Here is a 27,900-nt window from a genome sequence, read left to right on the forward strand (position 1 = left end):
GACCTTGAACTCAATAAGGACACTAGGGGGATAATTAGTGAAATTTGAACAAGGCCTATAAAGTGGATTAGGATGTTGTATCAAAGTTAATTCTTGAATGTTAACTATGCAGTGGCTTTGTAAGAAAATGTATTTTGGGGGCACCTGGGTGGCTCAGTCAGTTTAGCATCTGACTTTGATTCGGCTCAGGTCATTATCTCACGGTTGGTGGGTCGGGCCCTGCACTGGGCTCTGTGCTGACAGCTCAGAGCCTGGAGCCTGCTTCAGATTCTGTGTTTCCCTCTCTCTCTGCCCCTACCCTGCTCATACTCTGTCTCTCAAAAATAAACATTAAAAAATTTTTACGTTTATTTTTTGCAAAATATGCTTCACAGTATTAGGCGGTATCATGTCTGCATCTTACTTTGAAAAAGAATTTTTTTAGTCATCTCTGATTATAAACAAATAATAAGGTAAGTGTGGCAAAAAGGTAACCTTTGAGGGGTTGGGAGTGAAAGGTAGGAAGATTCTTTGTAATGGTTTCCAAATAATTTTGTACTTCTGAAAGTACTTCTTAAAATTTAATATAACCACCCATTTTAGCATTTTAGGTTCCTATTTGAATCAGACCACACAAAAATGAGCAGGGTTCAGAAGGGCCACTCGGGAGGCAGACCACACTCCAGGCTCATGCAGCATTAGCAGAGGGGCTCCCAGGAGACAAGAGCTGGGGCTTCATGAGAGACCCCGGAGGCTGGCTTGCCTTGACAGATGCCGCATGCTCTCCATCAGCAAACACAGATACATGGATGTGGGAGAGATGAGCGGGGAGAGACTGTAGGAGGTAGAAAGCCTCAAGTGGAATTGCTACTTAATGCAGAGGGAACTTGTTTTGTGTAGAACTATCCTAATTTTGGCCATAGAAAAGGATGTTGTGTTAGTCCACTCAGGCCATTGTAACCACCAGGCCACTGTGGCCTGGGTGGTGTATAAATAACAGAAATTTATTTCTCATGGTTCTGGAGGCCAGGAAGTCCAACGTCAAGCCTCTGGCAAGGTCAAGATCTACTGAGGGCCCTCTTCCTGGTTCACAGCCAACATCTTCTTGCTACGTCCTCACATGGTGGAAGGGACCTAGCAAGTTCTCTGGAGCCTCTTTCATGTTAATCTAATACCATTTTTGAGGATTCAACCTTCATGTCCTACTCACTCCCAAAGACCCTTCCCCCATCTCCTAATACCATCATATTAGGCATTACAACTTCATCATATGAATTTGCGGGGAACACAGACATTCAATCACCAAAGATGTATTTAGCAAACTGATGGTTTAGAGAGATTTTAAATATAATAAGCATTTAGGGAATTAACATTCAACAGCAATCTAGAAGCATCAGTCTGTTCAATCGTTTGTAAGCTCTGGCCAACATTTATTCACAGAGTGAGAGCTTTGAAAAACATTCTTCTTTTTAAATATATATTAATTTAGAACATCTTCCACAGGAAACCCAAACAACATGGATTTACTCTAGAAAGCTGTTCAATTTTGTAATGATGTGTGAGAACTTTAGAGATGGAATCCGGAACAGAGTTAGATCTCAGCACCTGGGAGGTCAAGAGGAAACCGCACTGAGCTCTAAATCAGGAACTAAGTCTGGCAAAAGTTTTTGGTTGTTACAGAAGGCAAAACTGAATACGAAGACCCATTTACATTTAGCACACATGCTCTAATTACATCCTCCTCTGAGTGTACTGAATTAATAACATAATTTCTTAATGTTAAAAAAGACCTGTGTTGTCATTTCTGCAATTCTCAGTAGTAATACCTACTTCTTCTCTTTTCCTCTCTCCGTTGTCCTTTCCCATTCCTGCCATAAAATTATTCACTGTTTGTTTAAATCACATTTAATTAAGGATTTTTTTATCTTGTTTTCTCCCCTGTTGCCTCATCCTGGTAGCAGGTAAATCCTGAATTTCTAATAAATGCAGATGCATTAAAGAAGATCACATCACGGTTCAAGATTATTTTAACTTCACTGGCATAATTGTTAATATCTCTGTTGTCCTCTGGGATATGTAGGATTACATCAATTAAATTGGGCTCTGTAACTGAACACATTAACCATAAATGTGACGACTCTGTCTTCCCCAGCACCCTTTAGGTATTTAATTTGCTTGCCTGTAATATATTGTCAGAGCAGTAAACGTGCGGCAAGTAATGTAAGCGGTGTAATGATGGTAATTATCTGAAGGGATCGATTGTAGTGTTATTGCAACATGATATTGTGGGTAGGAGGGAGATAGAGACATCTCATATAAATTCCCATTTTCAGCTTTATTCCCTTACACATTTTTTTCCAAGACGTTTAAAGTGAAAACAACGTAAACTGGCATTGCCATTCTCTCCTTTATCGCTTCCCATTATCCTTTGTGGGGCTGCCTTACTGAAACCAACAGACCCCGCACAAGTTCAAGTTCTCCAAAGCAAGCAACGACTTTGTAGAACTGGAATTCCAGCAGTCCCCCCGTGACTCCCAGTATCCAAATATTTGGACTGGAAGTCACTTTGTATATGGGCGAGGCTGTTCCATTCATTTATTACCTAAAGAGCTGTAAACCTGGCAAGGTTAAGTGAGTCGCAAAAGGCTTCATGGCAGGGTATTGCCAGCTGGACTGCCACGTTGGGGCTAGAACCTGGAACCCGTAGTCCCACCTCGGCTGAGGGAGGACCAGAGGTTCCCCTGCGGCAGGTATGAGACAAGTCCCGTGGGACAGGCGGCAGCAGTCCCGGAAGGGAATAACAGCAGCACAAGGAAGCAGCTCTCAGTTGAGTGCTGGGAGGTGGAGGGTAGGAAGGAAGAGAAGAAACACTCCAGGAACAACCAATACTGACTCAGTCTAAGCAGATCATCGGCAGGAGGGTGGGATCACTGGGCTGTGCGGCGGATGTCTACCCATGACAAGAATGGAGGAAAGAGGTCAAAGCTGAGTTTTAGGACTGATATTTGAAGAAGAAATGGGTTTGAATCCTGGGACTCAAACCAGGAATAGGTTGAGGTGATCTAACAGCAGCAAGAGCACCTCCAAAAAGGCTTTGCCCAGTAATTTCCCTCAGCTTTTGTGCCCTGTTTTCATTGGATCACTTCACCTGACTTTCATTGTTGATTAAAATAACAAACTGGCCTAAAGCTGGAGCTTTCGATATGTCTGTGAGAGAAAACATTGCAGTTCTCAGAGGCACAGAGGAAACCAGATAGAATCCATGTCTTCCCAGTTACCAGAACACAGAACATGAGAACTTCAAATCACTGTTAAGTAGAAAGATAAAAACGAAATATGCACAGAACGAAGGCTACAAGCCTGTGTGTCCCAGGTGACGGCGGGAGCCAGGGTGTGCGGAGAACATTCCCAGAACTGACCTTCGATGGGGACCGGAAGTGCCCAGTTCCGGCTCTAGGGCAGGGCTTGACAGTGTGGGGACCTGAGGTGACTGTCTCAGAGAAGCAGTGTTTCCAAGGAGAAGGAAGCAAGGAAAAAGTAAGAGGTACCATTTGAAGATCTGGTCCTATTGGGAAAAAACAAGAGGGAAAGTTCTAACCTGCTAAAGAAATAAAGAGATATAAGACCACCTCCTCCAGTCGCCATGTGTTAAAGAGGCTACCACAAGAATAGGTGCAAAGTGGAAAACGGGACGTGAACGTGAAACATGCTGATCCAGCAGAAAGAGTATGACAAGAGGATTGGTAGGAATTGTGGTCTATGTAATTGCAGGGAGCCAAGGGACACAATTATAACCTGGTAGTAACTATAAAGCAAGACACAGAAGGGGGTAGAGAATACTATGAATGAAGCTGTAAGAGGAAGTGGGCAGTGGAGGAGGGGGCGGGAGAGGAAATGACCTCTTGCTGAGCATACCTTTTAGTATAGTTTTGACTTCAGGAATCATATTAATGCTTTCTATATTCAAAAGTGGGGGTGAAATGCACAAGAAGAGGAGATATTAAATATGACTACCATCAGAAACAAATGGACTGAACTGCATGAAGTTATGAATAGCATAATCATACGAAAGGGGGACAGTTACCAATCTAGTAACTTTTGAACACAGTATTGTTACTATGTACATGCCTTCTAAAGAAAAAAATGAATTGTGAACTCTTCTTAATACTCTTTTTCATAGTGTAACAATTTTGTATGCACAGTAGAGCTGAATAAATATGTAAATGTAATAATAGTGGGTGCCTGTGTTTGCCCTGTAGAAAAAGAAGACACAAATAAGAAAAGGGGAAGGCAAAGAAGAATTTTTTTTGTAGGGGTTGAATCTTTGTAGGAGTTGGAGGGAGAGCAAGAGCAAGAGACAGAGAGAGTGCACACGTATGCATGTGTGGGGGGGTATAGTGAAGAGAAAAAGAGAGAAACCCTTTTACTGAAAGGGACTGGAAGAAATGACTTTCCAGTAGCAATGGGTGCATATTAATACTCAGATCATAGTTTCCAAATAACATTCCCCAATGAAAAACATACAGGACTCCTTGGAGAAATGGCTGATTTCAGGAATGGGGCAAAGAAAAAGTAAAGTGGCCTTGAAACATTTTCTTGTGCCTCAAAAGAAAGTCTTTTTCAAAATGATGGAAATATGGGGGCACCTAGGTGGCTCAGTTGGTTACGCATATGACTTTTGACTTCTATTCAGGTCATGATCTCATGGTTGGTGGGATTGAGCCCCATGTGCGGCTCTCTGCTAACACAGAAAAGCCTGGTTGAGAGTCTTTGTCTCCTCTCTCTGCCCCTTCCCAGCTTGTGCTCGCTTGCTCTCTCTCTCTCTCTCTCTCTCTCTCAAAATAAATAAATAAATGTAAAAAATTTGATGGAAACATGTCAAAAGGGCACAGGTTACAGCGGTTCACTTTTACAAAGTTGGGACCCTTTGAGCATCAAAATAAATACAGTAATGACTTAGGACCCTTTCAATAATATAAGAGTCCATGTATTCATATGGATAAATAATAAATAGAGCACTTTCCTAGAATAGGATGCAAACTCAAAAGGATAGGTGGAATAATGGAGTGAGAAATTACTGTGTGCAATCGTAACCATCACTGATTCAGACAAAATTCAATGGTTGCTAAGATAATTTGATGAAAGTTTGATGAAAAATAGTATATTTTCATAGTATAAAAATATCTCTGCACATTAACTACAAAAGGAAAGTGACTTTGAAATGGAGAGATTTGGCAGACCTCACCTTAACCACGTGATCGATCAAAGTTAACGCGTCCAATAATGGATACATGGGCATGACATAATTATGATATGATGTGCTGAGAAGGGCATAGGCGCACGCATGCACGCACGCACACACACAAATATCATTTTTGTGCTATTCCTTACAAGTGTGCTGGAGGAAACTTGAAACAAATTAAGGGACATTCTGCAAAACAATTGACCTTTGTTCTTCCAGGAAAAAAAAAAGGAAGGAAAGAAGGGAGGGAGAAACTAGGGAGAGAGGGAGGGAGGAGGGAAAGAGAAAAAGAAAAAGAAATTAATAGCATAAAAGACAAAGGATTGTTCCAGATTAAGGGATCCTATATGAGTGACAACTAGATTCAATGACTGACCCTGGAAGGGTTTCAGGACTGGAAAAAATTTGCTGTAAAGACATTATTGGAACAATGGATGAATTAGAGTCGGTACTAAAGAACAGACTGTGTTGTTGTATGAATGAATATTTCCTGAATGTGACAACCATACTTTGGTTGTGTACGAAAATGTCTTTGTTATTAGGCAACATACGCAAAAGTACTTAGGGATAAAGGACATCATGTCTGTGGTTCACTCTCAAGTTTCAGGGAAAAACAAAGAAAGAGAGAATGATCTATTAGATGTGGCAAAACAGGAACGGCTGGTGACTCTTAGGAAAGGGTATGCAAGAGTTCTCTGTACTACTCTCAAATTACCTGCAAGTTTGACTTTTTTTTTCCAAATAGAACATTAAAAAAAAAAACTATATGAAGAAACTATAAAGGAAAAAATGTTGATTCTTTTTTCTACCACCTAAAAATCACCATCATTGTTTCAAAAAAAAAACAAATTTAGAGCTCTGTACCCCACTTCCAAATGTCAAAACGAGTTGTGGTGAAGGGGTAAGTAGTGAAGGGGTAGGGAGAGCTGAGTTTGCTTGGGGGAGTAGGGTGCACAGTCCATGTTGCAGCCTTGGGAAAGCTTAACTTGCACAATTCAGGATTCAGAATGGAACCAGTAGTAGCTGAAGGGGACACAGGTCACCAGACGTGGAGGGCAGTGACCATGTCACTGTTTCATGTTCTTTCTAAAACTTATAACCATACTTACACCCATGGCTTTTGCCCCTTACTATTCCACTCATAACACAGTAACCATATTCCACCTCGTATCCTATAGCAACCTACCCAACAGGCACACACCCAGGAAAGCAGTCATTTTTTAAAGGCAGGGGAGGGATAAGGAACTCAAATATAGTTCAATTCTTAAATTTCTCATTATATTCTGATGTTCAAAAGCCATTGGTTACCAAGGAAAGGCACGTGTTTGGTTTGCATTTGGAATTATGCTTTCATGAATATACCTGAGATTTTTTTCTATGGCCTAAACAAATATCGGGTTGTGAAAATGTGATAGGTCTTAATGAAGTGGATTAAGGCATTTCTTACATTGACATTTTCATAGAATGAAATAAACATTGTAATCTTTTTACAGAACCGTCTCACATCAGGCCATGATTTGATTTGCTACCTGTTCAGAATATCAAGTTTGTGCATTTCTTGAAATGATAATGTACTTTTGTGAACAATCTGATAGGACAGAAGTCATCCCTGAGTTATTTATAATAGTACTTAGAGCAAACTTGTCAAAGATTCTTCTCAAAGATTGTTTTGGATCCCGAGGAGGTATATTTAGTAACTGTATCGAATAAGCTGTCACCTAACGCCACATTTCATTGATTTATTTGTATTATTTTTGTATCTCGCTGTAGGCAGAGAATTCAGCATTGGCTCTGGAAAATGAAAATCAAAGGGAACAGTATGAGAGATGTCTTGATGAGGTAAGTGAAGTAGAAAGGCTCTTCACAAAAGGCGGGACTATTTAGGATTCCCTTGGTCATATCTTAATATAGGTCCATTAGCCATCTCCACAGAACTTTAGCATTTTGATCTCCAAAGGAAGGTTGCAAGCATGTACGTTGACATTGAAAAGGAAGGTCAACCTCTCTTCCCCAACCTTTTCCCTTCTCTCTCTGTTTCACTGTACAGGCATCTGTATATTCTTTTTGGCTATTATTTAATATTCTTGGGACACAGTTGGGATATGCCTCACTGTCTGATAAATCTCTTCTGTCCAGTAAGTGTGATCGCAGCCTGTGGATGAGAAAAGCACACTGCATCGCCAATTGGATGCCATGTCTGGAAAAGCAAATCCTGGAGGTAGTGGGTGGGGATGATGTTTACAGTGGGCAGCCAGAGGGAAAAGATTGGTAGATCGAGAATAAGCTACAAAGAGAAAGGGAAGTGAGGAAGAAAATTTGAGCAGAATGGAAGAAGACAGAGCCACATGCGTGAGTAAACTCGTTAAGTATTATTTGATGATAATGAAGAGATGAAGGCGAAGATGGTGGGCGTCTCAGAGTTCCTGAGAGGCGACGGGAAAATTGAAGTGTGTGCAGGGCCCTCATTCTCCTCATAGCTCTTCCCCACACATGCCATCGGGGATCATACCCTCAGCCAAAGCTGTATTATCCAGCTAGGATTGGCCATTCACCTTGCAGACCAGCTGTCATCTGCGATTTTGTTGGTGACTGGGGTTCTTACTTTAACAGGATGACTTTGTTAGTCATCTGTCCAAATAAAGATAAAACTTGCATGTATCTGTCTATTCATCTTAAGAGTTGTTATGAAATGCTGACACAGGTTTTAAGAAAATAAGAAAAACTACATGTAGTTGTATTCCATTACCTTACCAGTGGAGATTAACAACGTATCATCAGTCTTTTCCTCCTCACTAACAATTAGGAAAATCCTTTCCAAAAATCTCCTCTTGATCTTCCTTCCCCTTGCCCACACTGTCCCCAAAGGTGATGGGTCACACTATAAAGAACATGGTTTCAAATCCCAGTTAGGGCATCATTGCTGCCACAATATGCCTCTCTCCTCTCCCTCCAACCCAGAAGTGGTCTCTCTCCTCGGAGTTGCAGTTGTGGCTGCTATTTTCCTCCACCAGGGAGTCTCAAAATGTGACCCCTGAACCCAGATGCATCAGCCTCATCTGGAAAGTTGTTAGAAATGTAGATTCTGAAGAATGAAACTAGACCATTTTTTTACACCATACATAAAAATAAACTCAAAATGGATGAAGGACCTGAATATGAGACAGGAAACCATAAAAACCCTAGAGGAGAAAGCAGGAAATAACCTCCTTGATCTCAATTGCAGCAATTTCCTCCTCGACACACCCCAAAGGCAAGGGAATCAAGAACAGAAATGAACTATTGGGACCTCACCAAGATAAAAAGCTTCTGTACTGCAGAGGAAACAATAAAAAAAAACTAATAAGCAACTGACAGAATGGGAAAAGATAGTTGCAAATGACATATCAGATAAAGGGCTAGTATCCAAAATCTACAAGGAACTCACCAAACTCCATACCTGAAAAATGAATAATCCAGTGAAGAAATGGGCAGAAGTCTTGAACAGACACTTCTCTGAAGAGGACATCCAGATGGCCTACAGGCACATGAAACAATGCTCAGCATCACTCAGCATCAGGGAAATACAAATCAAAACCACACTTAGATGCCACCTCACACCAGTCAGAGTGGCTAAAATGAACAAATCAAGAGACTACAGATGCTGGTGAGAGTGTGAAGAGACAGGCACCCTCCTACCCTGTTGGTGGGAATGTAAACTGGTGCAGCCGCTCTGGAAAACAGTATGGAGGTTCCTCAAAAACCTATCAGCAGAACTCCCCTATGACTCAGCAATAGCACTGCTAGGGATTTACCCAAGGGATACAGAAGTGCTGATGCATAGGAGCACGTGTACCCCAATGTTCATAGCGGCACTTTCTACAATAGCCAAATCATGGAAAGAGCCTAAATGTCCATCACCTGATGAATGGATCAAGAAGATGTGGTTTATATATACAATGGAGTATTACATGGCAATGAGAAAGAATGAAATATGGCCATTTGTAGCAAAGTGGATAGACCTCAAGGGTGTCATGCTAAGAGAAGTAAGTCAGGCGGAGAAGGACAGATACCTTATGTTTGCACTCATAGGTCTAACGGGAGAAACCTAACAGGGGACCATGGGAAGGGGAAAGGGGGGGTGGGGGAAGAGTTAGGGAGAGGGAGTGAGGCAAAGCATGAGAAACTCAGGAATACTGAAACAAATTGAGGGCTGAAGAGGGAGGGGGAGGGGAATGGGGGTGATGGTCGTGGAGGAGGGCACTTGTGGGGAAGAGCACTGGGTGTTATATGGAAACCAACTTGGTAATAAACTATTTTTAAAAAAATGCAGATTCTGAGATCCCACCCCACAGATCCAGACTAAGGGACTCTGGGCATGGGCCTGGCAGACCATGTTCACAGCCCTCCCAGTGACTCTGACACACCCTTACAGTTTGAGACCCACTTTCCTCATAGCAGGGACCGCCTTGCCTTATAGCTACTTCTGTGTGGTTGAGGAACCCTCACCACATTTCCAGAAAGTTATTTAATTGTTTAATATTTCTAGCCATATGGATTAGTTACTCAAGGAAAATGGCATTTGCAGTCCTCGGTGCTGCCAGGACTTAAAAGGACTCAGAATAATCTTACAGTGCCCCAAAGTGAAAGAAGAGCTGAAGTAAGTTGACATAAGAGGGGAACAGTGATTCATTCTAAGGAAGCCAGTCCAGTACTTCCCAACCCTGCCCCCCATGCTCTTGGTCCAATCAATGTTTAGGGAAAGAAAGGCCAAATACATCCAAGGCTATTGAAAGGAACAAATATTGCCCTTGGGTCATATGTATTGATCAACCAAGTTTCACTTTAACCTCCTGTACAGAATTCCTAATGAAACTGAATCTGTATTCAGAAGTTAAATTTATGTGAATCACACCACAGGAAGTTCTTATTTGTCCCAATTCTCCCACTGGTCATTCTTCCCCATCACTCAAAAAGCTCACAGCAGTTCTTTATGGAAACTCGTTGTCTTGTTTTCCATATGCTCCCCATGCCTGGGTGCTGGAGGTTTCAGTGGAATGTGTCAGGGCCAACCATGATTTTTCATCCACAGAATCATGTCACAGGGAGCTTCTACTGAAGACAAAATACTTAGAGGGAGAGTCCCTCTGTTCTTGAGTGCGAAAATTAACTGTTGCCAAAGAGGTGATTTGCAACTCAGAACCACCTCTGAGCAGTACAGATGTTTTGTATTCATGACACTGGCCCCTGATTACACATGCCAGTTGTTTTGTAACTAATTGCGTGAGGGCAGACAATCCATTTCCATGCATTGTAAGAGAACGCTCTCAAAGGGGTAGTTGAGTGCAGTAATAATGCCAACTGGAAATTCTTTTCAAGGCTTTTTAGACTAATTAGACAAACTAACAAGGTAAGGCCTCGCATAAGTTATTTCCTTGCTAGCGGGCTTCATAAAACATATACAAGTGGATATCATCTAAATTTAAAATGTTGTTCAATCCTTTTTGCATTGATTGTTATTTTCTGAGAAGAGAAGAACATGTGGAGGATTTGAGGAAAACACTCGGGAGAAGAAAATCCCCTCTGTGTGTTCTTACAGAAGGGTATGTTTATTCAGAAGGAAACAGAGCCACGTCCAGACACACACCTAGGTTGTGGGCTCACACACTCCACCACCTCACGTCACCACTGCTGCTGCTTCGATGCTCATCTCTTTGCCTTGCAATAGAGAGGCCACATCAAGGAAATGTCTTGATATCTTGAGCAGGTTGGAGCTTTTGTCGTTTGAGTCTAGTTTCTTTATCTAGCTGTTTGACATACAGTTTGCTAGCAAGCAGTGAATTGCTGTCTATTCTCACTAATGCTTTGCCCATAGTTCCTTTAGGACTGATTAATTCCCATGGAGAGGAGTATAATGACATGTATAAAAAAAGTAAAAGAACATTTCCTCAAATTGTCACCTTATATTTAGATGGATTCAGTTGTATCCTTTAAGTATTTGTTGGGCATCCGTGTCACACAGACCTGGAAAGTCAAGGTGGTCCTGAGCCTGGCAGAAGAAGTGAGGGGGATGGTTAATCACAGAAGAATGCAATGAGAGAAACCCACACAGCAAATGAGAGGCACTGGGTTTTTTGAGGACATATAACACAGTCACCAAGGAGCCTGAGAGACAGTGGATGGGTCAGCAATGAAGGGAGCAAAACTGAAAGGGCATCTTTAGCCAAAGGAGCTGGAGCAGGTGAACTCCAAGTAGTGCTCACCCTGACCTGCACATCAGACTTGCCTGGGGAGGTTAAGAACACTGGCAGCTGGCATCACCTCAGAGGTTCTGATCTGATTCTGGTCTAAAGTGGGGCCTGGGTGTTAGAAAATTTAAAGACTCTGGGGAGTTATAATATTCAGCCAAGATTAAGAACCATTGCATTTAGGTCCTCTGAATGCTATGCTCCTGAGAACATTTTCAGAAATGTCAGTAAGAGGATAGAAGCTCTTCCAAACTTGGAGATGAAGACAGAAGAGCAACAGGCCCCTGGGGAAATTCTGGGGTATTTCCAGTTCCTCAGCAGTGTCTGAGCAAGCAAAAAGTAAATCCTGTCAACGTGTGTTTCTGGGCCCATTGTGCCGAAAGATGTGCAATTGCTACACGTGCAGATTTTTGAACCACAAAAGGTCTTGAATAGCCAAAGCAATGTTAAAAAAAGAAAAACGAAAGTGGAGTCATCCTAATTATGGACCTCAAGCTATGCTACAAAGGTGTAGTCACCAAGGCACCATCATGCTGGCACACAAACAGACACTCAGATCAATGGAACAGAAGAGAAATCCCAGAAATGAACCCAAAACTATATGGCCAACTGATCTTTGACAAAATAGAAATGAATATCCAATGGGAAAAAGACTGTCTCTTCAACAAATGGGAAAACTGGACAGCAACGTGCAGAAGAATGAAACTGGACCACATCTTACACCTACACAAAAATAAATTCAAAACAAATGAAAGTCCTAAATGTGAGACAGGAAATCATCAAAATCCTAGAGTAGAACACAGGCAGCAACCCCTTTGACATTAGCTATAGTAGGTTCTCACTAGATACATCTTCTGTGGCAAAGGAAACAAAAGCAAAATGAACTATTGGCAGCTCATCAAGATAAAAAGTTTCTGCACAGCAAAGGAAACAATCAACAAAACTAAAAGGCAAGGACAGATTGAGAGAAGATACTTGCAAATGACATATCGGTAAAGGATTAGTATCCAAAATCTATAAAAACTTATCAAACTCAACACCCTCCCCAAATAATCCAATTTAAAAATGGCAGAAGACATGAATAGAGATTTTTCCAAAGAAGACATGTGGATAGCCAATAGACATATGAAACGATGCTCAACATCAGTCATCATCAGGGAAATACAAATCAAAACCACCTCAGATACCACCTGAGATACCACCTCAGACCTGCCCAAATGTCTAAAATTAACACAGGAAATGATAGGTGTTGGTAAAGATGGAGAAAGGGGAGCCCTTTTACACTGTTGGTGAGAATGAAAACTGGTGCAGGCACTCTGGAAAACAGTATGGAGATTCCTCAAAAAGTTAAAAATAGAACTACCCTATGACCCAGCAATTGCACTACTAGGTATTTACCCAAAGGATACAAGAAATACTGATTCAAAGGTATACAGGCATCTGGATGTTTGTAGCATCAAACAAATTATGGAAAGAACCCAAATGTCCATTGACTGATGAATGGATAAAGAAGATGTGGTCTATGTACACAATGGAATGTTACTCAGGCATCAGAAAGAATGAAGGCTTGCCATTTACAACAATGTGGATGGAACTAGAGTGTATTATGCAGAGAAATAAGTCAGAGAAAGACAAATATCATGTGATTTCTAATACGTGGAATTTTATAAATAAAACAGATGAATTTAGGATGGAAAAAAGAGAGGCAAACAGAAAGAAGATTCTTAATATAGAGAACAAACTGAGGGTTATTCAAGGGGAGTTTGGGGGGAGGAAATGGCCTAAATGTGTGATGGGGATTAAGGAGTGCGCTTGTTTGTGATGAGCACTGGGTGTTGTATATAAGTGATGAATCACTAAGTCCTGTACCTCGAACTGATATTACACTGTGTGATAACTAACTCAAATTTAAATAAAAACTTGAAAAATAAACAATTGACACAAAGAAGTAAAAAATAAATCCATTTACTCATACCTCATCCAGCTAAGTAGCTGAAAATTCAAGCAGAATGAAAGGTGAGGAAATGGACAACCTATCAGACTTCCCAGGCAGAGCCTTGCACACAGAAGTTAGAGAACCTAGCTTCCCATTCAAACTGTCAGAATAGAGCCAGAGTTCCTTATAGTCAGTGTGGATGCCAGATTTGAGTTCTTCTCTGACTTTTCCGTGTTCTCTACTTCAGAGAACATAGGCAGGGAAAACTAGACTTTGGAGGTAGTTCAGAATTTCTTTTAAACCAAGGCTAAATAAAGACAAGAGTAGGTTATTAATGGCAGTTCTGACCTTTCTCTCTGATTCCTATGCTGTAAGTCAGGACTGGACTGTGGATCATCAGACATTCTCAGTGCATGCCCCACACCTGGGTCCTAGAGAGAGCTGGGGAGTGATCCTGCTTGGGGCTCTCAGTGCTTCCAATACCCACTGCACGAATGGACCGTGAAATCGACAGATGAGGGCCTTCCTGTGTCTGCTCCAGACTCGAACCACCACGAGGTAGCACCTGTGTCCAGTCACTGTTATTTCTCCAAGATCCAGCACAATCTGTAGCCCATACTGTGCAATTCATGTGTATTTGTTGAATGACTAAATTAATGAATGGAGATTACCAGCCCCAAATTAATTTCTCAGTTAATTTCCCCTGCAATCCCACATACATATTTAAATGAATGTCTCCCACTCCCAGTATTTTACAGAGCAAATAAGTAATACAGGTACTTAGTGATTTATATTTATACATGCATATTACACACACGTGCACACGCTTCATTCCTATATAAAATAAAATCTCTTATTCTCAAACCATTCTTCATTAACTACTTACCCGAAAATGTGTTTATTCTTTGAAGTTCAAATGTTCAGATTCAGATTTAACTTTCAGGAGGTGACTGCTTTATATCAGGTCCTGTCCAGCCTGGTTTTTCTGGTTATAGTTAATCATCTTATGCATTTTTCAAGACTTGAGAGGTAGCCAGTTCCCCTCCTCCACAGCCGCATAAAGTCCAGCTGCTCCGCCACCCCCTTACATTTCCGTGTATCTTCAACACAGGCAGCATTTGAACCCAAGTCCTTCTCCCTATTCTGCCCCAAGGCTCCACTCGCTCACCCGCAGCTGCCTCCCAATGATAAATCAAACCCAGAAGCCTTGAAAACTTCTCCAAAGCATGATTCCCAAAACTTGTCCTTTCTCAATGAGGTTTTTAAAGGAGCAGTGTGGTGAGGTGACACTTGGCTTCGCATGATAAAGTAGCACACGCAGGGATAAAAGCAGGACAGAGAGGCAAGAGCGCCCTGTCAGAGCTTGCTGCCCTCAGAGTTGCTCACTCTACCACCCCTGACCCAGCCCTGGCTGTCCTCTGGATGCGGTGAGGATTGGCTCCCTCTTGGAATAAGTGTGGCTTATTCCGAGGAATCGCTTCACATCCAGCCTGAGGGACTGTTTTGAAAGCAAGAACAGACCACAGGGCAGCCCTGACTTCTCCTCCCCCTGCCCACCTGCTTCCTGGGGAGTGTGGCGGCGGGTGGGGGTGGGGGTGACACGTACCCGCTAGAAGCCCGCTGGAGGAGAAGCATGAGGCTTGTGTGGGTGGAAGATGAGCCAGGTGTCAGAGGAGCTGGCTTGTCTGAGAGAATTCTCACCCAGGGGAGGGGAGAGGTACCTGGTCCCCCTCCTTGGCATCTCAGGTTCCCCTAAACCCCCGTGCCGCCACCGGAGGCAAAGTGGGGAGGTCTCCACAGAGAGCCTAAGGCAGGTTGTAAAACAAGCCAGAGGCTTAAGGACTGTCAGCTTTGCTCAGCGTGTCTCAAGTCCCTTTGGCCCAGCCCAGCTGCTATTTTTCCTTTCTTTGGAGAGAAAAGCTGTCAGGTGACACTGCAAGTTATTTGTTCTCATTAGCTGGGCCTGCGGGTGTGTGATTATTTGCAACCCGAATGCTAAGGGCATAATTCTATGATGAGGGCAGGGGCCCATTCCAGGGGTCATCTTGTGAACCTATTAGAGGTTGCAGGCGCAAGCTCCAAGCAGCTGTTCTACTGATGCTTCGGGGAAGCTGGCTGTTAAAAGCAGTAGTGAAACCCAGGAAACCGTCTTTATAGACAGTACCCGGGAAAGCATTTGTGCAAACAGGCTTGCTCTTCTGCAGAGGACCTGCGAATATAACCCCATGTCAGTAGGTAAAGAAAGAATGCATTCGTTGTATCTTTGTTCAATTATGAGGTAGAGCAGTTGTCCAAAGTACCTGCCTGAAGGAGCTGTGTCAGAGATGGAGCTAGAGGCCTATCGGGCAACGCACTCGCACTGCAGAGACAGAACGGATTTCCTCCTGCGGGCTGTTACAGTTAGGGTGTTCATTTATGTCTCCTAGTAAATCATGGAGAGAGCGATTTTATGTGACCACTGTTCCACAGCCCGGTTTAAGTGAGGGACCAGTTTGGAGAAAGGAAAGAAAATATTGATATGAGGCAGTTTTATGAGAATGTAAATCAAATCCAAAGTTTGAGATCCAAAAGCATTAAATTATTTATGGTATGAATTACTTTGGGTGCCTTGTTCCTGATTCAAGCTGTATGAGTAGTTGAGTTCTTCTGTTGTTGTTGTTGTTCTTTCTTAATTTGCCAAGAATAAAATGGTGACCTACAGTTTGACTTTAAATTCTCAGTGACTTTCAAATTGGAATGAATGTTTAAAAACAGTAAGATTTCAGGATGACACTACTAGTCAATTTCTCAGGTTGACTATCACTTATCAATGTTATGATCATGTATAAATTAAATGATAAAGGGAAAGAATACCAGTTAAGGAAAATATCGTTTAATTTGGTCTGTGAGATTCCTTACATATGTTTCTTTAACTTGGGATGGACTTCAAAGAAATAAATCAATATGCTTTTATTTCAAAACTATAGTTAGTTTTAATGAAAGGTCTCTCTCTTTGCTTAATTTCAACAGTGTAAATTTGGCAAGGATTCTGATAGAAAATAAAGCCATCTTCTGCCTTTAGATCAATTATGGGTAATCTGATTTTAACCATTTACTGCTTGTGCTGTGAGTGCCTCCTGACCACAGTTGAGGACAGCCTGTATTTTAATTTTCTATGAGGCTTACTGGTAGCCGACTGTCATTGAGGATACACGACTTTGTCAATATCGAGTCAAGAAATAACTAAGCTCCATGAAAACATTCTTACCTAATCTGTTCCACTATACTAGACAGGGACACAGGTACACATAGTTTAGTATCTCCAAAAATAAATTCGTTATCAAGAGAAAATGATGAAAGCGCGTCCATCAGTGTTTGGTTGAATGTGAGAATTACCAGGATGATCACATGCTTATCACACTGTGTTCTAACTGTGTTCGTGCCAACTTCCTACCAGTTATATTCTCTTTGAAACCAGGAACACATCTAGCTTTGCAAATACTCTACATATTTATGCTAAATAAATGAAGGAAGAAATGAATGGGAAGTACTTGACGTCTAAGACATGTAAACACTGGTTTTTAATGCTATAAGTTTCAGTGACCACAATAAGTGTATCCAGTGCATGTACTAACCGAAAAACACTGTGTAATTCACCTGCCCACCTTAATTTTATCCACAGTAGTTATATGGGTACATAGTTTCAAGGTTATGGTCAAGTTTAGTGAGTGGCTTCCTATACGGTGTTTTTGAAATCTGCAGGTAAAAAAAGAAATCTTAGCACAAAAGCACAGAGAAATGATGAATTTCTATTATCTAGGGGAAATGCCAGGTCTTCAAAATACCAAAGACATTTTACTAGTTTTGTACAAGGCCCTTGGCTGGAATGGTGCACATGCCCACTCCTAAACCGTTCACTGAATGGAATTGCTGTCTTTGGTTTAGATTAATCAAGATTTACCTCCTCCGGCTGAGAGGGGCATCTACTGAGAAGAGCTTCTCCTACAGCCCCAACCTGCCTCGTACCTGAAGAAAACTAGGATTATGTTAATATATCATTAAGAACTCTATTTAGTTGTAAATTGGAGGAAACAACAAAAAGTGGATATTTATTTTTCGTCTCTCACATAGAAGTACAGAGATAGTGCATCCCGGCATCATCGGGCTAGGCCCCTCTAATTTTCTCAATCTGTGACGTTCACTCTCAAGGTGGCTGCTGAGGTTCCAGCCATCACTTTTATATCCAACACAGGAAAAGGAAGAAGAAGGGTGAGCCCCCTTCTTCTTAAAGACTTTCTATAAGCCCAAAGAAAAGTCTAGTTACAATTTATCACTCAGAAGCTTGTCACAAAGGGACACTTAGCTACAAGGAAGGGTAGGGTATATATTTTAATGTACCCAACCAAAAAATCAGAGTTTTTTACTTAGTGGAAAGGGGAACATTCATGTGAAAGTAAACAACTACCAGACTGCTACTGGTAGCAATGACAAGAGGATGGCACAGATGAAGACATGGGGATGTAAAAAGAACATGTAGAAAAAAATGAGTTGCTTTTATCCTTCATTCAAACCTAGCTCTATTCCAAGTCATTTTAAGTAGTAAGAGTCACACAGCAGAAGTATAGGAAAGAGAGGCAAAGGACATTGTAAATCAGCAAAGGGTAGAAATTGTGTACAGATAATTAGGATTGTGTTTTACACTGTATCATTTTTTAGCCTTCTTGGAGTACTTTACATGTGAAGGGATATTATTTTTCCAAATATGGAAATGTGGAAGTCAAGTTGTGAATGATCTTTCCAACTTAACCATCTTAATTAGCAACAAGGTCACCTTTGGGAAAAGCAAAATATTACCTAGAAGGATAGGCTTATTATGAAAATACTCAGGTTCTCTACATGGGGAGGAAAGAGGCAAATGAGGAGCTAATTAGGTAGAATAAGCTGTGGGAAACGTATTGGTAAATTAGAGTCTATGTGTAGAAAGTCTCATTATTGTAAACAGCAACTTTCTTTATTTTTTAAAGGTAGCCAATCAAGTTGTTCAAGCTCTGCTCACTCAAAAGGTAGGTCACTTTCTGACTTATTGTTTTCAAGGTACTTATGTGAATAGGTTGGAACTCATATTGTCAAACTAGTGAATTGTGATTGATAGAAATACTTTTCTGTTTATTCACTTAGGTTAAAATGGTGTGTGTCTTATTTTTTACATTTTTTATGTCTATTTTATTTTGAGAGAGAGAGACAGAGTGAACAGGGGAGGGGCAGAGAGAGAGGGAGACACAGAATCTGAAGCAGGCTCCAGGCTCTGAGCCATCAACACAGAGCCCAACACGGGGCTTGAACCCACGAACTGTGCTATCATGACTAGAGCCGAAGTCAGACGCTTAGCCAGCTGAGTCACCCAGGCACCCCAAAATGGTGTGTGTCTTAGATGGGCATACAAAGTAACATCAGTGACCAATTGAATCATAAAATTCAAACTCTTGGTAAAGTAATAGAAGATGAAATGTTATCATGCACCCATTTATTTAGTAAATACAGATATTAAATATATTGGTGGATTCCTCTAATTCCTGTAAAATGAATAGTCTTTACGGATGCATTAACAGACGCCTAAAATTCAGGGAAGAGATCTTGGAGGTTAGGGAAGCTATTTAATCTTTGGGGTTTTAGTTCCTCTTCTGTAAAGTGGAAATAATAATTCCTACCTCCCAGAACTGCAGTGACCTCTCTTTGAGAGATACCACATAGAGGAGTTCCTATAGGAATTGGCTCATGGTAAATATTAAAAACAAATGGCGGTATTGAATACTTGAAAGTTTCTGACAGTAGATCTTAAGCACCAAATGAACAAAGAAACGACTGTGAGGGGTGGATGTGTTAATTATTTTGATCTGGGTAATCGTTCTACCCTGTAAGGTATCTCACATCATCACATTCTACACTTTAAATATACACAATTATATTTGTCAGTTCTTCCTCAATAAAGTTGAGGGAAAACAGAACAAGTGGTAATTTCTGAGCATGCGATCTGAGTACTTTCTCCCTTGCCATGTCCCTATTCTGGCTTCCAGTAAATACTGCTAAGGTTATGTTATTGGGCCTGAATGGGCAGATGCATGTCATTGCCCAAATTTGGCTGTTTTGGTCCATTTTATTGAAACATTTCCATCTTTTTTCTATAATGTTTCTCAGAAGCTAAATTCTAGTTCTCTCAGATTTTATGTATTCTGAATTACCTCTCGGTGAGATGGAGACTTCCTCTGTAAAAGAAAATCTTCGATCATGTGGCATATTCTAGAATACATGGCTAATGATAGCAAAATAACTTGTGACAATTTGGTTTTTTTAATTAAAAGTAATTTTATTAGGGCTTAACCACTTCTCATGAAGATATGTAAATAAATATCATTTTTAATTTATACTGTGGAGGCATTGTTGATAATATTTTTTGCTAGATTTTCTTCTCAACTAGTTTTGGTAAAATATCATGGCTTTCTGTTACAAATGATTTTAACTGCCTCAGATTTTATATTAACATCACGTAAATGGAGAGATTTAAGTACACCTATTAGGTTCCAATGAACCTTAGGAACCAGTGAATTAGGTTCCAGTGTGAGTAACAGAGCTCCAAAATAGTAGTAACTTAAATAACCTAAGCTATTATTTCTTTCTCATATCTAAATCTGTAGATAGAGAGTGTAGGGCTGATACAGCGACTCAGCTCAATGAAGTCCATGGGGTCCCTGGTGTCTCTGGTTTCTGTCTTATTCTGTCTGATATGGCCTCCATTCCCAAGGTCACCTCACAGTCCAAAAATGGCTGCTTAGCTCCAGTCATCACATCCCCATTCTAGCCATCAGGAAGGAGGAAAACCTGAAAAAAAATGAAGAAGCTAAAGGGCACACACTAGCTGCCTTTGAAGAGAGACTTCCAAAAGCTTTCTTACCTTTCTATTAACATCTCTTTGAACAGACCTTAGTCACACAGCCACACCTAAGGAAGCTGACAATGAAGTCTTTTTCTGGGTATGTGCCCAGCAGAAAATTGACTGTCATAGTATTATGGGAGAATGGGAGAAACAGATATTGGAGGACATCTCACAATTTCTGTCACAACCTATTTGTTTTTTTTTCCTCTTCAAAGGCTTTAATTTCTCATTTGCTTTCCTCCTGTTGGAAACTCTGTGCTCATTTAATTACAAAACTAAGAATGAAGGAAGCACTGTTGGCAGCTCTATGTGGAACTGTTGAAAACTTCTCATGCCCATCTTTTTTAACGGTGCCTCAGGAAAGAGACAAGAAAGCCGTCAGATACAATATAAAGGAAAATGGGACCCTTCAGGTCAGCCACAAAAAATAGCGACACAAATCCAAGTAATAACTAGTAAACAGATAAATCTACCTTGGTACAGTTAAGCAATAAGACACAGAAAGACACGGTACTGTGTGAGATAGCATACCTCAGGGACAATCTGAGGCGAGAAGAGATGGCAGGAGTTTCGAAGATTCCAAAAGAATCATGTTCTGCAGAACCATGTGCCTCCTGGTTTTTATAGGGACCATAAAATTGCTACAAAAGGACTCAAATTTCTTTTTAATTAAGAGCACAATATAGGAAATAAAAGGTACTCCAAATGCAGATGGAAAAAAAATGATTCTAAAGAGGGCCGTGGCTGGCAGAGAATGAAAGCAGAAATCTCGAGTGATTTATCTAAGTGGCGAAAAAATTTTTTGAGGTGAAATTACAGTCATAACCACACAGTTTTAGAATATGTCGTTTGTTATGACACAAAGCAAATCTACCACAAAAAACCAAAAAAGCATTTTTCTGGCATATCATGAATTGGCCCAGATAAGCATCTTTAAATAACAGAATGTACTTCTTTTTCTCAATACTGATAAAAAAAATTTATTTCCACAAACTTACCACTTTCTGTTAAATGCACATCTACTGTTCTAGTCAAGTAATTCAATTTATCTCAGAAACCTATGGATTCCCTGAAGACAGTAGATTGTCCATCCTTTAGATCAATAAAGCTAAAGTGACAATATTAAACCCAGCTCACTTCCTTTTATGACTCCAAATCATAGATCCAAGGCTACAAGTGCAAGTGAAATCAATAATTCAGGCTCAACTCATAGTTTTGTCTAAAATATGTTTTATCTTCATTACATCCATTCCACTTGCTGAAAACGTAACTGTCCTAGGTTCTTTACTGTCATAGGGTTTTCACCAAACTTGGAAGAAAATCTTCCTTCCTGTAGCCATGTTTCAGCATATCAACTTTAAATTTGTCTGCATGTTCTCTATCATAACCAAGCATTTATACGATATATTTTTTCTTTCCTTCCATGGTGTAAGGCTCTGTGTGGTAGAAATCAGCAGTGTAGCCGCTGGGTAGATGCAGAACACAGTTTTAGCTTGTGTTTGAGAGAACTCCGAACTTCTACATGTTTCCCTCGTGGAGGGGCAGCCGGGCCCCCTGTGTCCGCCTGGCTGGCTGTGGTGTGTGTAGGGTCTAGTCTGCTGAAGAGGAACTGTTCATATTTACGGTGCACTTACAAGGAGTCCCACCCCACATCTAGGACTTTAAATGCACTAAGTCATTTTGTTCGCACCGCAACCCTATTAAGATAGGACTAAAGAAATAGTGCTCTCATAACTCTGATAGTGAGACATGGCAACCCATACGTTCAGCCTAAGGTCACTTACACTCCGAATCCATCCTTTTGCCACGTTCAACCCCCAAGATTCCATTGGATCACTGACTGGTTTTCCCCACCATAGCTCAGCAGGCAAGGATGAGGCTGTGGAAGTCCACAGGTGGATTGAAATCCAATTATTAGTTGAGATTGTAGGAAATAGCACAAAAAGGCAAGGGAACCAATGGATTTCATAGAACTTCTGGCAACATGCCAGTTCTGGCTAGCAAGAACGCCATTCAGGATATGACATGTGCAGAGTCAAAACTGACTCTGTGAACCTGGAGTCGGGGGACCCTAGAAACTTACATTTGTGAGGGACCTTAGCAAGCATTTAATACTGTTATTGTCAACTAGCTTCAGTAATGGGCTTAATTTACTATGATTACATAAAGTCTTTAGCCATCACCCAGATTAATAATGTTCTCATCCGAATGCCTTTGGGATGAAGGCTTGCAGTGTTCAGTTTGCCAGCAGACTAAGGACTCCCTGTTCATCAGGGCTGGCCTGACTCAGGCACACATCTCTGCTATCTGCCGTGCCTTTCAGGTATTTGATGTTGAAGCCCTTGGTTAGTCTGAGAAATGGCTTTTCTTTTTACAGAAGTCTTAGCAGCTTTGGAAAAGATAGGGATATATCAGTGACAGCCACTGAGAAGGACTCTTACAAGGAAAAGCGGCTGAGTATGGTGGCCATTAAGCTTCAGGGAAGGAATTAGATGGCACTTGAAAAGCCATCTCATGAAGCAGCTGAGACCTGCATTCTCTTGAAAGCCCTGTTGTGGGCAGTAGCTCAGGTAAAAGAACTGAGGCAAAACCAGAATAAGTTACATCCTCAAGGTCATGTGGGTAATGAGGACCAGAGTCCAACCCCTAATTCCCAATCCTATGTGTATTCCCATGATATGCATTGCATCTTAAGCCGTTTTACCACTATGATACCCTTTCTACATGATAAAATGGGATATAAGTAGTTTTCAACAACACTCCAGTGATGTCCGTATAGGTCCTGCTTCGAAGCAATCAAAATTATTAAATTGACTTGGACAGGTAATGGTTTAGCTATAAATGCATGAAAGCAGCTGTACTCATAGATACTACATAGCAATAGATCCAGAATCTTCTTTAGCTCCAAATGCAGCTGAAATGCACCAGGATTACAGTTTATGGACACTCCAGGGAAGTTACAGTTTGAGATCATTAAGACACAGAGGGTCCTTTAGACCAGTGTATTATGTTGCCCAGTATATTTTCCCTCCTATTCAGCTTTACTCTCTTACTGTGTTTCCAATCGGTAGTGACATGCAGATTGCAAGGAAAACAGGTGCGGCTATTTTTTTGACCCAAAGACCCCTGTACTTTCTCCTGTGAGGTTAAATGTAGTCAAACTGTTGGTATGATTTTCCACCAGATAAAATGTTATATCCGGTCTCTTTTGTATGGCAGAAGACACAGCCCTGTGTTTTCAGTGGAGTGCACTTCTTGAGGCCTGGGCCATACTAGGAAAAAAGAAAAAGAAGGATGTGAGAGAGAACAGGTGGCCCAGCCCCCACCATGAACCAGTGATAGCATCTAAGCAGAGGAGGGTTCATTCATTTCTTTTATTTTTTTAAATTTTTTGATGTTCATTTATTTCTGAGAGACAGAGAGAGACAGAACACCAGTGAGGGAGGGGCACAGAGAGAGGGAGACACAGAATCCGAAGCAGGCTCCAGGCTCTGAGCTGTCAGCACAGAGCCTGATGCGGGGCTCGAACCCACAAACTATGAGATCATGACCTGAGCTGAAGTCAGTCGCTTAACTGACGGAGCCGCTCAGAGGCCCTGAGTTCATTTGTTTCTAACATCTTACCAGAATGATGGCGTAGGTCTCACCTCTATAACTGTCCGCATCAGGAAAATGGTCCTTGGAGCCAGCCTATACGTGTCACATGCTTTACGTCAGCGGGTTCCTATTGTAAGCACAGAAGACGCAGACAGCTGGCCGTCACCATCTGCCTAGGCCTCACTGTAGTGGTCAGAGAAATTACTCTATTTCTCTCTCCCTCTTTCCATCTGCCCAGTCTGGCTGTGGTTATGTGTGTGCACCTGGGCACGCGTCCGTGGTTTTGAATACAGTGTCTCGGGATGATAACTACCTGACCTCACTTACCATCCATGACTTGAGTGAAGAGAACAAGATATTAGAGCAATACAGGTGATGATTATTTTATGTCTACGGATTCTCAGACCAGCTCACTGCTGTTTGTCAATGATCCTAAGGCCACAGCCACATCCCTCAAGGTTTCTATTTCCTCCCCTGCCATGTGCTGATCTCGATGGCCGAGAGCAATGAACAGTTCTTCGGGTCAATAAACCATGTCCCTGCTAAATGAACTTTTACCGTCTTAAGTAACGGTAATGGCCACTGAAATTTGGGCACCTGTACAAAAATCTCTAGAGTAAATTGATTGTGTGTGTGTGTGTGTGTGTGTGTGTGTGTGTGTGTATTTTTTCATCTTCTTTTCTTTTCATTCCTTTTTTTTTAACCCATCTGAAGAACTTTTTCACAGTATCTCTGTTTTGCGGCAAAAAAATCATCAATGCTATTCCTTCCAGATCTCCTTTCTCCTTGCAAATCCTCACTTGTATGTTTCTGCTTCCATTTCTTCACCTGCAAATGAGAATGATTAGGTTTTCCCTCCCAATAGGTAGTATTAATATTTATTTACCTCACAGTCAAGTTTTATTAATTACTTAATTAGCAGTACTGAAAACAATTAGTGTCTGGGGGCAGGGAGAGTTATAGGCATGGTAAGATCAAAAAGTAGAATAAGTGAGACACAGACCGAGGTTGAATTCTAAATAAAGGAAACAAGTGAGTGCTTTTAACGTGAGCGGTGCCTAGGCCTCCCAGGTGGCCTCTGCCAAATGCATATTGCTCACATGCACACGCAAACTTCTTTTTTTATATTTATTTATTTTTGAGAGGGAGACAGAGAGTGAACAGGGGAGGTGTAGAGAGAGAGGGAGACACAGAATTCGAGGCAGGCTCCAGGCTCTGAGCTGTCAGCAGTGTGAAGGGCTTGAAATCACAAACCGTGAGATTATAACCTGAGCTGAAGTCGGATGCTTAACCGACTGAGCCCCCCAAGCGCCTGCACACACATACTTCTGCCCCTGCCTTGAAGAGCTGCTGCCCTCCTAGATCTTGGACCTGGGTGCCTCATTCTGAACATGACATTTCTTCTCCTAGGCTCTGCATTTGTAGGTAGCAATCTATTGGAACCATCCTATGCATAAACTCTACCCATTTAACTAAAAAGATGACAAGAGTGTAAACTGTGCAGTGAGCCACTGCATGGCCTCTTTCCCTGCCCTCTATAAATAGAATAAATGAAATTGGATATAATGGGGCTCTGGTAAAGCTTTAGAAGCCAGAACTGTCTGGCTTCACACTTAGGTTGACACAGGTTAATGGACAGATGCACTCACCTGTGCGACTCTGGTTTAGGGCCCGGGGGTCAGAGCTGTTGCCTGGTGTCCTCTCTTCCTTGTGGAGTCTTAAGCAAGGCCGTAGCTGTCCCACATCAGAATAAATAGAAGCACAAACTAGAAGTCCTGAGACACCTACAGCCTCAGTCATACTAACACCAGAGAATAGCATTTGGCATCATCATCATCGCATTTACCAAAACAACCACACAGTTTATTAAGGTCATACTGTATGTGGTGCTTTGCCAGGTGACGGAGTAAAAGAGGGTAAAGACAATCCACTCGTGTTCTTGTTTATTCGTTTGTCTTCTTATGCCTGCCTGTGAGGGATGTGCCATCTCATTGACAAGAAAAGTCTAGAGCATGAAAGATAAAATGAGTACAAAGTAGTGTATACTTGATGTCCTATAAAAGGCACTGAGGTCTACTGGAGTTCAGAAAAAGGAATGGTTTTGGGGGGACACCAGATAAAAGAGAGGAGGGGCACCTGGTTGGCTCAATTGGTTGAGCATCTGGCTTTGGCTCAAGTCAGAGTCTCATGGTTTGTGGGTTCGAGCCTCATATCGGGCTCCATGCTGACAGTGTGGAATCTGCTTGGAATTCTCTCTCTCTCTCTCTCTCTCTCTCTCTCACACACTCACTCTGTCTGCCCTCCCTCCCCTATGCGTATGCTTACTCTCTCTCTCAAAATAAATAAACTATTTTAAAAAGGGTCAGAGAGGATACAGATTTTGAAATGGACATCAGTCAAAATAGACAGACTTGGATGGGACAGAGGAGATGGATGAAAAGGGAACATGATGGCAGGTGGGGGCAGGGAAGAGCAGGAGTGCCTAAGAGCGTTCGAGAACAAAAAAGCAGTTCTTTATATGGCAGGAGCGGAAGCCTTCAAAAAAATAAGTTAAGAAATAGAGAAAGATCAAGTTTAACATGTAGGAAAGGGTCAGCTTTTGAAGAACTCTGAGTTGGGACATTATTCTGCTTGGTCTTTCTTAAATCCCATCCAAGAGGGTATGGACATTTAAGTATTACCAGTAGCGTTATCACAAATTGGTTTGCAAGACAGCTCCTTGGTAGATTCCAGAGAATCCTAAAGCCTCTGACCCTTTGCCTCCCTCGTGGAAGCTGGAGACAAGATCCCTGTGGTCTTCGAACTATTCAAAAGTGCTGCTCCAGAAGGATGCCGTGTACGGTTACTCAGCTTTTCCCCCAGCACCAAGATGAACCCCTCCAAATACATGGAAGGCCACTAGTTCAGAGCACAGGCAGGTTTCAAGTGACCTTTTAAAGCCTTCACTTCAGAGTTGCCTCTCTCTCACTAAGTGCATCACTGGCTCTATCAGCCCCAGCACTGAGAATTCCACAATGACACAAATGACAGCAGAAGGCTCTATCAAAAGGGATAGTTTCTTTAGTTCATCAAATCTCCATTCACTGCAAAAACATTATTGTCCTTGTGGTTTGTGCTTTATGATTGCTTTTATGAAGATAGTGAAAAGGCAAAATATATAGGTGGAAACTTAAATTGACTTCATATCGCTAACATTTACCATCTTCAAAAATAGCATGCTAGATTAATGCACTTCTGATTTCAAGCTACCTTTTGTTTTTTTTCAAATTGGTCTTCCCTGCACATAATAATTCTATCAGATAGTGGGCTGAGGAAGAAAGCATCGTGTGTGATTTATTCCTAGGTGCTTTGAAGGATAAAAATACTATTTTTGTACTAATGTGTCTGAAATATCAGATAAAATATGGTTATAATATGCAAAGGTGTCTTTCCGTTATAGACTTTTTTTTTCTTTCACTGTGTTTGTTGTAGGATCTAAGGGAGGAATGTGTAAAGTTGAAAACAAGAGTGTTTGATTTAGAACAACAGAATCGAACATTAAGCATCCTGTTCCAACAGCGAATCAGACCAACTTCTGATCTCCTCCAGGTATGTGCTTATGTGGAAAACAATCTTTGCTCCTGAAATGCTATTGACAAGAAGTTACTTTAGTTCAAAAGTTTCCAGGCTCTCCATAGTCAAGGCATCGCACATCAGAACGCTGATTCTTTCCCTTCTCAAGGGATGTCATTAAAATGGAACGTCTTTTAAATTTCTGACTTTTTAAAGCTATGTTTAGATAAATGCATCAACAAATAACAAACAGGTAAAAGGGACCATCAGAAGGTGTCCTCTGGTAAACTGTGGAATGGAGTTGGGAAATAATGGATTACTTTGGGGACTAGTGTTAGTAATCTTGCGTTCCGTGATAAGCAAGGAAGAGTTTTATGCAGTGCCGAAGTACATTTCTTTATTTCATTCCGTCTGTAATCAAAAGTTCTGCTGGGGTTTGTTTTTCTTTCTTTCTTTCTTT

At 41.3% G+C, this 27,900-nt stretch overlaps 1 protein-coding gene across 1 annotated transcript in view; it reads left to right on the forward strand.

The window, feature by feature from the left end:
- NCKAP5 (NCK associated protein 5) overlaps positions 1-27,900 on the forward strand; it is an 857,737-nt gene that overhangs the window by 652,504 nt on the left and 177,333 nt on the right. Inside the window, exons 8-10 of the mRNA XM_029934682.1 lie at positions 6,992-7,060; positions 18,385-18,423; positions 27,360-27,476. Coding sequence (XP_029790542.1) covers positions 6,992-7,060; positions 18,385-18,423; positions 27,360-27,476 — 225 coding nt within the window. The remainder of the gene's footprint in view (positions 1-6,991; positions 7,061-18,384; positions 18,424-27,359; positions 27,477-27,900) is intronic.

The sequence above is a fragment of the Suricata suricatta genome, chromosome 3, assembly GCF_006229205.1.
Source record: "Suricata suricatta isolate VVHF042 chromosome 3, meerkat_22Aug2017_6uvM2_HiC, whole genome shotgun sequence".
NCBI classification, from domain to species: domain Eukaryota; kingdom Metazoa; phylum Chordata; class Mammalia; order Carnivora; family Herpestidae; genus Suricata; species Suricata suricatta.